The sequence below is a fragment of the Cryptomeria japonica genome, chromosome 8, assembly GCF_030272615.1.
Source record: "Cryptomeria japonica chromosome 8, Sugi_1.0, whole genome shotgun sequence".
In the NCBI taxonomy this organism is placed as follows: domain Eukaryota; kingdom Viridiplantae; phylum Streptophyta; class Pinopsida; order Cupressales; family Cupressaceae; genus Cryptomeria; species Cryptomeria japonica.
Window position 1 is genome coordinate 599,982,544 of NC_081412.1, and position 11,635 is coordinate 599,994,178.

Below are 11,635 nucleotides of genomic sequence, written 5' to 3' on the forward strand. Positions count from 1 at the left end.
CTGAATGGAGACCCCGAAACCTATTTACGACACCAAAAACTGCATTTTTCTGCACCCTGCTGTCCCGGGAGGTGGGACCATGGCGCCCAGCGCCCTAGTCCTTCAAGACTAGGGCACCCAGCGCCCTGGTCCCCCAGGACCATGGCGCCCAGTGCCCTAGTCCCTGGCCCTATTTTGGGCCCGGTCTCTTTTGGGCATCGGGTCTTTAAGTTTGCAATTCGGGAAATAATGTTTCCTGGTCGGCCTAAGGTCGGAAAAATCAGTCTATCAACCCTAATTGACAAGTATATAAACTACTTTTCCTCTTCCAAAAAAGGGAGGAAGACATATGTGAATAAGACGCGGAAGCGATATTCAAACATTCAAGCATTCAAGCATTCAAGCATTCCTTCAAGCAATTGAGCATTCTAAGTCTCCATTCAAGGCTAAGTGTTGCATTCAAGACAAGGATTCAACCATTGAAGAGGAGATCACATACAACATACAACATACTACATACATTACACCTTCGCATGTAAGAATACAAACATTCTTACAACAAGGTATCAGTACTTGTTTACATTACAAACATTTACATTTACAGCATTCTCATTTCTTGGTTAATTCCAAAACTGGGGTTTGACCTAAAGGCAAACCCCTCATCCCTAACCCCCCAATTGTCCTCTCTTTTCTATGTGTAGGTTGCAGGTACACGGCTATAATTGAAGATCTGGAATCCTTGTGCAGAGACGAAGAAATCCACCTTCGTTTCGCCGATTTTTCGGAGGACCGTGTGCACGCCGGGCGCCATCGCCCCGTAACTTTCGCTCAAATTTGCAGAACAACAGTCTCAACATTTTACTGCTAATTCCAGGTCCGCAGCTTCATCCCATATCCCTATCTGTGTTTATAAGTTAATCTTTCTTGCTTCTACATGCATTCCTAGTTCAATCTTTCTATCTACATTCTTTACAAAAGAGGGTATCCTTGCTATCACAACCCTTGAAACTCATTTAGAATCCAATCTTGCATTGTGTGGGATTGGATCTTGTGGGTTTCAACCCCTCTTTTGAATGTAAAGTCTCCCCTAAGTGAAAACCATCAACCCTAGTGACTCTCTCTTCTCTCTCCTTGGAGTTGGGGAGGGGAGAACAACTAGGGTTCGATTTTTCCACTTTACAATATATATATATATATATATATATATATATATATATATATATATATATATATATATATATATATATATATATATATATATATATATATATATATATATATATACACACATACATATATGTGCATACATATATATATATGTGTACATATGTACACACACATATATATATGTATGTATGTACATATGTATATATGTGTGTGTGTGTGTGTACATACACACATATATACATATGTACATATACATACATATGTACATACATATATACATACATATGTACATATATATACACATATATATACATATATACATATATACATATATATATATATATACATACATACATATATATATATACATATATATGTATACATATGTGTTGCCCCCATATTTGGCCTACATAAAATTTGAACTTCAAATCGATCTCAATGTTGAGTAAAGGTCCAATGAGTGTTTATGCGTAGGTAATGAGCGCATTATCCAAGATAGTCAAAATCTAAAAAATGGAAGAATTTTGAGAATTACCACGAATTGAGGGAAACCAGTTAACAGCCAGGATCTAAACATCATTTTGTATCACATGGCCAACTTTCACCTGAACCCAGTTCATACTTTGTCATATTTTAAACTTTCCATTTTTGGTGTATGTTGCTCCCAAATGATTAAAATATTTCATTTAAGGGGTCATCATGAGGCATAAATAATTGTGTGGATTTATTTCCCTACCATTGACACGTGTTTCAAATTTTAGTATCTAACTCCCTACCGTTTGAAAGTTATGCCATTTTTCCCCAGCCAAAGCAATGAATTTAAAATATTTAAATTATTTCTCGAATAATAATTTAATATTTTAAATTATTTTAATATATCTGGTCGTTTGTGCTTAAAAAGTTGTTCAAAAGCATTGGTTGCACTCTTCCTTGTTTCCTCTCAGTGGCCAATGGTTTCCAAGATGTACTCAATTGTTCGTTGAAGCGGAAGGTTAGAAATGCTCAGTTTTTTAGCATTCTTAACCTCATTTTTCAACCTTTTGTCAAGAAGGTTAGAAATGCTCAGTTTTTGAGCATTTCTAACCCATATTTCTAACCTATCACAAAAAGGTTAGGAATGCTAAAAAATTGAGCATTTCTAACCTCATTTCTTAACCTCGCGGACCCCACTTTATCAAGAAGGTTAGAAATGCTTAGTTTTTGAGCATTCTTAACCTCTAATAGATTTTATCAAAGAAAGAAGTAAAGGGAGACTGCAAACAAGGTTATGAGCATTCAAAATGAATTGAAGAAGAGAGGGAGTTCATCAGATGTCAAGTTGCAGTTACACTAGGAGAACATAGTTACAGATTAAGGAAGCAATCACATGCCATGAAATGTAAATATGTATGCGAAATATGGAAGGCATAGACAAGCTACAAACCGTTTGACATAGTGTGTCACAGAGATGCCATCTTATGGCTATCAAACTCGCAGCTCATGCACACAATGGAGTTATTGAAAATGTTCTCACCATTACTGGCAATATATTGATATCCAGGCAGGTGGAATTTTATTGCACAACCATGCCTTTCAACATTGCAAATACTGGACAACACATGTGAACTGTTTAACTAATTCCATCTCAAGTTACAGGCAACGTGGGAGTACAGGCACGCATCTCAACTGTTTGGCAAATTTCCCCAAAGAAATGTGGGCTCATGAATGCGATCATTGCTGGATACCATGTGAGGATTGGGAGAGCACAGACAATGCACATGAACTAGCTGGCAAAATGCTCCAACGAATGCAACATTTGTGGCAAGGGTGCGCAATGCTGGAAGCATGGATATAGCACGTTGACTGGCTGGCAAAATTAAGCATGAAAACTATTTGATTATACTCTTCAAAGAAACGTGGTCTCATGAATACCGTGCATGGTATGCATGTCAATTGTTTGGCAAAATTCCTACGAGTCTACCACTCATGGCAGCACATGTAATTTTGGCAACACTCTTCAAAGAAACATGGTCTCGTGGCATATGATGATTTTCACAACCTTTTCCAGCATCCTCCCTGCACACAATAAATCAACTGATCAATGGCATAGTCTTTCATATAAAAAAAAAGGATTACGTCTACAGCTTTGGCGAGTATGAGTGAATTACATAAGGCATCGTGCTGTTGAAATGGCGATATGGATTCTCAGTCAAGCTGTAGAGATAAATTTATGTCAGATGTTGTAGTTGCAACTGCTCCACCTGATATGTCTTCAAAAATTAAAAAAAAATGCTAAAGCGTAGACAATGTAGTGAGATGGTTGACAAGTTCATCAAAATGATATCACCTTATAAAAGGAAATGACTACAGAATGTGCGTAGTATGTGTTTGGTTAAGAAGATGTCAAAATTTTAATTAATGAATCACTCTGGAATATATCCTAACAATGTAAGCCACCGATTCAATCACCTTTGTTGTGCATGGTGAGAGATGTGTATCCGTTATTTGTTGACATAGATCCTTGAAGCAGGATAGAAGAAGTTTGTGTCAAATTTAATAATTTGAGATGCCTTTGCATGTATACAAAGTGTAAGAATGTAGAGGACACATCGTATATGTCATCGAGTTACAAGCGATAACCTTAGAGGACCATGTTTACAACTATATGTCGCCGAGTTTTTAAATCAACTTCTTGGTTGTGTCACAGAGTTCAAATGAAAATTGAAGAGTTGAAAATTGAAGAGTATGAATCTATGTTAGTCAACAAATGACTCACAAATTAGTGTACAAAGAATGAGGAGTTTTTGCAATTCAAATCTTTAAAAAGGGAATGATTATCAGTTTTCATGGAGGATGTGACATGATGGCCAAATTTCTCAAAGAGAATTCACAAATATGCAAGGTGACCATGGAGGATATATAGCTAATGCAGTTGGAATGCATGTCTTTAGAGGATAGATGACTACTTTATTTCAATGATCAATGCACTAACATATGAGCATGTTGTGATTTCAAATGGTTAGATGGTGAGATGATGACAACTTCACATGAAGTGGATAAAGATAGAGAAGTGCCTCAACAGATATTACGACTTGGTTCTTCATTGATATTACAAGTTTGAATTTGTATTTTTGTAAAAAGTAACTTATGTCACTTATTGTAACCCAAGGTTAGAAATTTGACTTCTCCTACCCATAAAAGTGTAGGTTACTAACTCATTGAGATTTACACAGAAAAGAGTTAGCTATTAACCTAGGATTGAAGTTGGTTATAAGGTAGTTATCCTATAAGCCTATATATAGAATACTTTTGTAATGTTTTAGGGAGGGGAAAACTCTGCTGGAATTCCAGGAGAAACTTGTAATGATATTTTGATTTGCACTATGTATAGAAAGGGTTTTGGACTTGTATATTCCTAAAAGGATAATGAGGAATACTTCTTAGTTCGTATGTTCTAAATGTATTCATGTGTTATTATTGCCAATTTCTCGTATGTCAAATTGGTAGTCTTTTTATGCATATGTGATCTATACGATTGATGTGATGATGCACAAGCAACCTTTGGTATCTCAGTTTGAATGTGTTGAAGTATCTTATCTCTCCGTATGTTGAGATTTGTCATTCTTCTTTATCATCATGTCATGGCTAAGCATATTACCTTATGAATTCCCCTTGTAATTTGTTGCTAATGTTGGGAAATCTTAGTCGATGGTTGTATGTCTATTGTTGGGGTTTCTATCTTTATTTCTCTTTAGTTTTATGTTTTCTCCTTTATGTACTTTCAGGTTAAAAGTACAAAAAATCCTAAATACCCCTATCATACGAGGGAGCTGCCCGTCTCAAATGCAAAGGAAGATCATGTTTCACAGAATGATCTCTCCAACTAATTGAACATTTGTAACTACACATAGGGTAAACAGGGTCAGTTTCAAGTAAACGACCATAGTGACAAATCTGTTTACCAACAATATGTACATACATATGTATATATATGTGTGTGTGTGTGTATACACACGCACATATATACATAGATATGTATGTACATATATATACATATGTATATATAGAGACACACACACATACATATATATATTTATATACATACATATGTACATATATATGGAAGAGTGTTAAGTAGACTATTGATGGGGGATACAATTGTATGTCCATCAAATCTATTTGGGATAAAGTTGTAGAATTTATCATGAGGTACTTAAACGTTGATGGTCACTTTATAAGCCTATTTATCTATCATTCCATTTTTTTAAATCATTTTAGGCATGATAGATGGATATCTTTTCCCTCTTATCTTCTTTCTTCTCTTGGACATGGGATTAATGCTCATAGAAAAAACCCCAATTCCTTGGTTATCCATGAAGGCCTCAATCTCCTTATCATGGAGCATGAAAAATCTTTGTCTATTAAATATGAACTATTTTGTTCTAAATGTAATATTGGGTTTACCCAAAATGTTTGCCAGTATTTCTCTAATTTTTGAACTAACTCTAAAGATGTTCTCTTATACTGATGATGCTTGCTACCATATTGGTAATCAAAAATACCCTAAGAAGGATAATTCTATTGCCAATTGGCCTCATGGGTATTAAAAAAATAAAGAAGACTTTGATTATGTACCCTTGAGGGAGTATGCTCTAGATTGCCTAACCCTTAGCTCTACTAAGAAGGGTAAATCTTAGGTGGGGAAATTGTTTGTCTTAAAAGTATATAAAGGTGAAACAAAAGAAGAAAAAATGCCCTAATTTGTCTCATTCTGTTATCGAGGATAAAACAATGTCCAGTTCCCCCCATGTCAAGAAGACTTTGGAGAATTTATGTGGGAATGTCAAAAAGAAAATGGATGAGGAGGCAGGGGACAAGGTTGGCATCCTTGATTTTGGTGTCGACCCATAGGGGATGTATTTCCAAATTTATATCCTCATTGAAATTGATAAAGGTACCCCCATGGGAATGGATAAGGGGTCCTCTACCGTTGGAACATGGGACATGTTGGTGGTAGCCATAGATGTGACAAAAGGAAAAAACCAACCTTTTTAAATGGATGTCATTTGAAATCAACTTGATTAAGGATAGAGTTAATACCCTTAATGATAAACTCAAATTGCATTAGAATAGTTTGAATAGGAACCTTTTGTGGACAATGTAGATAAAATGCTTGCTCTTATCCAAAATATGGCCAAGGATGTGAATACTATGAAGTTTGATAATGAGGAAAGTTCAAATCTCGTAACACCCCACCTCACATATAATTAATGCAACTCCAATTATGTTTTTCTTTAATAGATGGTTAGATAGATTATGATATTATGAATGATATAATTTCATTTCAATACTCTTGATCTTCCCTTGTAAACAAGATGAGAATTGATAGCAAAGAATATGAATTATTATTGTGGTCTAGCTTTGCTTTTGAATGTGTTTACTATGTGCAGGAAAGTAACATGGACTAAGGGAGAAATACATATTTCAAATCAATTTACTCTGTGAAAAGTTATAAGTTCAACTATTGTTTACTTATAAGGAAATGGGGATTTATTACTAGATATAGATGTTTTTACAAGGTTTATTATTGTGGGTCTTTAATGAGCATTTTTTAGTCAAATTCCATGTTTTAATTACAAAAATAGACTCCCAAGGTCTATACCCTTGAGGTGGGGGCCTATTGGGCATACAATAAAGACCCTGGGACTTGATTTCAGCCTCTAAAAGTCCTCATTAAGATGAGTGACGAATTTGGAGGATAAATGAGTTGAGGGTACCCACTCCACCCTCCATACCTCATTTATGAGGGAAGACTTTGGGAAATGGAGTGTCCTAATTGTTGTCCCCTATCAAATGAGGAAAAGACTACATGGGGGAAGAGGATGGGAAGGTGACAAGTGTGACTTCCACATCCAACCCTTCCAAGTTAATCTCCCTTATATTGATTTTTGAAGGGGGAATGGGTTGTTACCCACTTCCCCATTTTTGGAAAACTCTTGCAGGATTTTGAAGAAAAAAATTTAGATTTTAGAGAAGGAATGATCCCTTGCATGGAGAGATGGAGGCGAATTATGCATGGAATTAGAGAGATAAGTCATCCCTACTCCATCTAACCTTCTTATTTATGTGTTGTAAGATTCATATAGTTTGAGAAGGTTCATCTCTAATTTGATAGGAACAAAAGTTAATATGGGAGGTTGAGCGGTATTTTTAGATCTAAGTGAATTTAGTAGCATATGAGAAGAATCCATGAATTTTATATGGACCTATAATAATATTCTTGTTCAATGGTATGGTTAGAGCCTACGAGGATTCATGACACCATTATGATAGGGTGGAGAGCAAACTTTTGTTAATTATTTTCCATCAGATTACATCTAATGAAGATTAAACATTTATAATTTAAATGTTAATTTGAGAGATACATTATCATGTTTTGGCTAAAAAACTTATTAAGTAATAGAAAAGAAAGTTCTATTAGTGTTTTGTTTCTAATTCTTATATATATACATTGATTGAAGAATATACGACTGTTTTGAGACAGAAATTTAAGGATGTTTCAATATGTTTGATTAAAGCTTTTCATTGTGTAACGAAAGAGAAAGCTACTTTATTTGGCATAAAATTGCTTGGACTCATGAAGATGATATTGCAGATTTCATGTATTGACATGCCTAATAGATATATTCATGTTGTTTTTCTCAAAATCATTCTAGAAGGATGGAAGTCTTCGTGTGTTTCCCTTAAATTCCTCTTATGGTTGAGGGACAAGTATTTGATGCCTGAATGGGAACAAAGAAGAAAGTCCTCCTTGGAATAGGAAAGGATTCATTATGTCATGCGAGCAATAAATAGCAATAATTGTTTGTGCTTCAGCCTATTTAACTATGCAAGCTGCATTTATACAATTGTAACACAAGTTTTGTACTCTATGGGATGAGCTTATGATAGTGTTAAGCATATTGCATTGCTGCATTCGTACCTTATTACCCACCTAACTGCAAGTACAAGTGAACCTGGCTGATATTTCTGTACTAGTCACCTAGCTGTTTCCTTTTAAACAGATATAATTTGTGTGTTGCTCACATAAAAGAACAATCCCTATGTAAATCAACAACAAAATAAAGTTCCTTGCAGACAGATCTCTTTCTAGCGAATGGAGTGGATTCAACAAACAGAAACATTAAGAAATGATAATATACTCTACCAGCCAAACTCTTTAATTGCTTAAGGACCTAGGCTCACTCTTAGACGCCCATATTTCACAGTAATTTGTGCTTCATAATATTAATGTAACCAGCGGTTTGATATATTAAATAATAAAAAAAAAAAAAAAAGGATACATTGAAACCAGACATGAACTCATGCCACCTGTGGTCAAGGGTAGTCTCAATCATACTATAATGCCTGTCAATGAATACTTCACAGGGAATGGCATCTTTAATCTCTCTGGTCTGGTTATTAAATAGAGCAAGGTACATCACCACAACAACCTGCTCAATCTCTCTGTACATCTTCTGCTGAAAATTTAATTGAGGACATTAAGAATCCATGGGACTTCACACGTGCATTAAAATAAAAATTATCGAATAAATAAGGAGTGCATTAAAATAAAAATTAGGGCACCATATTATGTGGGGATCCATTAATACCTTTATGTTTTAGTCATTTAAAAAAAAATTCATATGCAACTCTTTTTCTTAAGATAAACAAAGATAAAATATACTAAACATACTCGCTGCACGTGATAAAATAAGGTAGGAATTACTATTTCATTCTAAAGAAATGCTCTATTAAGAGAAAGTTTCATTATTATATTATTAGATGTTTGAAGAAAAGTTCTTAGGAAACTTTACTCTTTAAAAGTTATTTACACATATGATAAAATGTGCTTAAGTGCTTTAGGCTTTACACATAAGTATATTGGATGGTATAAAATTGATTATATAGCTTTAGAGACTTTTTTTAATAGAAATATAAATAAGGCTGTTATAAAAATTTAATATTAATTAATATTATAGACATTAATAAAGTGAATAAAGTAATATATGTTTAAAAAGAAAATTAAAGTAAGGATTTATATACTGGTGTCAATATAATTAAATCAATTTTTAGAATATAAAAGATGTTCTTTCATATTACAATTTGACTAATAATCAGTCATTGACATTCTCCTGTTCTTTGAATATTTTAAAGTCATTGGCAATCAAAAAGATTTGAACTAATATCCAAAACAACTGCTTTTTGAAAAAAAAATTGATTAAAGCAATAGATACTTATCCAACATTTTTATTTGAATTGAAAATGAAACATTTTTTTAAATAAATGTACAAGTTACTAAATATTGAATAAATAAATGAATAAATGAATAAAGGCCATTTGACACATAGCAAAATATTGTCCAATTTATCAAGATTGAAACAAGTCTTTAAGATTAAAAAAAAAATCACTTTTAAAAACAGATATCTCAATATAGTTTTATTCTCAGTCTTATAACTCATCTCAGTCTTATAACTCATCATTCTCTCAAACAAGGAAAATATGGGAAAAAAATGCAGTACACAATTTTTTGCCATGATCTCGTGATCCATCATTCCTTTAATATAGGTAAAATTTCAGGGAAAATAAGTTTGGGGCCAAATGACAGCATTTGAGTAAAGTCTTTCCGTCCGCTTTGAGGAAGAATTTGCAACGATCAAATGACTATATGGTTCTCGAAAGCGAAGGCACAAGTAATTCCCCACTGTAATGCCCTCATTGATCCGCTTATCTCCACAAAAAACTTGAGGGAGTGAGTCATGTGCAGACATTCTAACCAATTCTTTCCACTTCCAAAGCGAGTTATCTTGCTTGTCTTCAAACAACTCCCAAATAACCATACGCAGCGGCTCTATCTCATCCTCATATTCGTTCCTTAATGTCACTAGAAGAACAGACGATCCATATGCAACAATACTTTTAAATAAAGTTCCAGTCTTATAGTCATCCTCAACAAATTGGGAGGGTGGCGGAGCCATTCTCACAGGTTTGATACAATCAACTTCCATACTAAAACCATCAACTATTGCAGGACTACTTGTCCTCCAGAAAATAACGCCCTTGCATTCAACCATTTCATCAGGGCATAAGTCTAAATCCTTTGCAAACTTATGTTTAATCTCCCATGAATCTTGACAATAATGGTATATTTGTAAGGACTTTTTATTTTCTTCCTCTAACAAATATGGTTCCGCATTTGTCCCATGTACAACATAAAAGTTTTCAGTCATCCATATTTCTGTACGTGAACAAATTCTCATAAGCGGATTGCAAAGATATAGTTCTGGTTTTTTTTTTAAGAAATCAAAGTGGGTTTTGAAAAAAGCCAGCAATCCCAATGCTGTACTTGATTTCATATAGAGTCCGAAATTATTTTGCAGAGTAGGTGGAAGGAAGGAGAGAGAGATGGCCCTCCATTTTTTGGTTGAAAAACAGTAAGAGATACAATAATCTTCACCGAATATGAGAAGCCATGGATTCTGCTCGGGCAACGAAGACAGAAATTTGCGCGAGGACAAAATCTCATTCCATTGTTTGCAAACTAGGCGAATCTGGATTATTGATATTAATGGAAGTTTCTTAAATATTTGTTCCTTTAGATAGTCATCCATGTCAGACATACCACGCTTCTCTCCATCTCCTGCAACTGCAGAAATAAGTTTTCCCTCCATTCTTTTCTTCCTCTTCCCACTGGATTATAGTGAATCATTTTTATAGGGTTTTGGCATGGAGACCATTCGTTAACTAGCCTGTGGTTTGCAGTTGAAACGACTGGGCTTGAACGGTAGATTTTAAGTATTAATTTAATACGCTGATAGGCGTTACTCTACAATGGGAAAGGGAAAAAACAGCAAGTCTGATTGAAACGTTTTCTTTTGTAAGGAAAATCTTTATATTTATATATTATTTCTACTCCATAGATTTTTAAAATGGCGGATATTTACTTTTAATAAAATAGATGAAAATTGATTCTTATTGTTAAGAGATTTCTGTTACAGATTGAAGTAATAATTTAAACTATTAAATAATAAAATTAAATTTATCTTACATAGAATTTTTACTAAATTTTCCTTAGATTTTCTTCTACAGCATGCAGATATTATTTTACTTTTCAAAACATATTGTTTTATAATTTAAAATCTATTATTTAATTCATAGGAACCATTTTATTTTTCTTTCTTTTTTATTTTATATAAATATTTAATTTTAGCTTAGTTTTCTTGAGATTTCCTTCTGCAACATGAAATAGTATTTTACTTTTGGGAACATATTACTTATTATTTAAAATCTGATTTATTCATTAATATTTTGGATATGTGTCATTGTTCTTTCCTTTTTCTTTATATAAGTTTTTTTGTTTTGTTTTTCGTTTTAATTATCTAATAAATAATATGTTTTTCTCAGAGTTAATCTAGTTTAAGTAAAAGTATTTAATTAAATATAAAATAATTTACATTAAACAATTAATAGT

General features: G+C 33.6%; 1 protein-coding gene across 1 annotated transcript; it reads right to left on the reverse strand.

Moving 5' to 3' along the window:
* Positions 1-9,740: 9,740 nt before the first annotated feature.
* LOC131049295 (F-box/kelch-repeat protein At5g15710-like) lies at positions 9,741-10,835 on the reverse strand. Its single transcript, XM_057983344.2, has one exon. The coding sequence runs from the start codon at positions 10,833-10,835 to the stop codon at positions 9,741-9,743; it is 1,095 nt and encodes a 364-aa protein (XP_057839327.2).
* Positions 10,836-11,635: the final 800 nt, after the last annotated feature.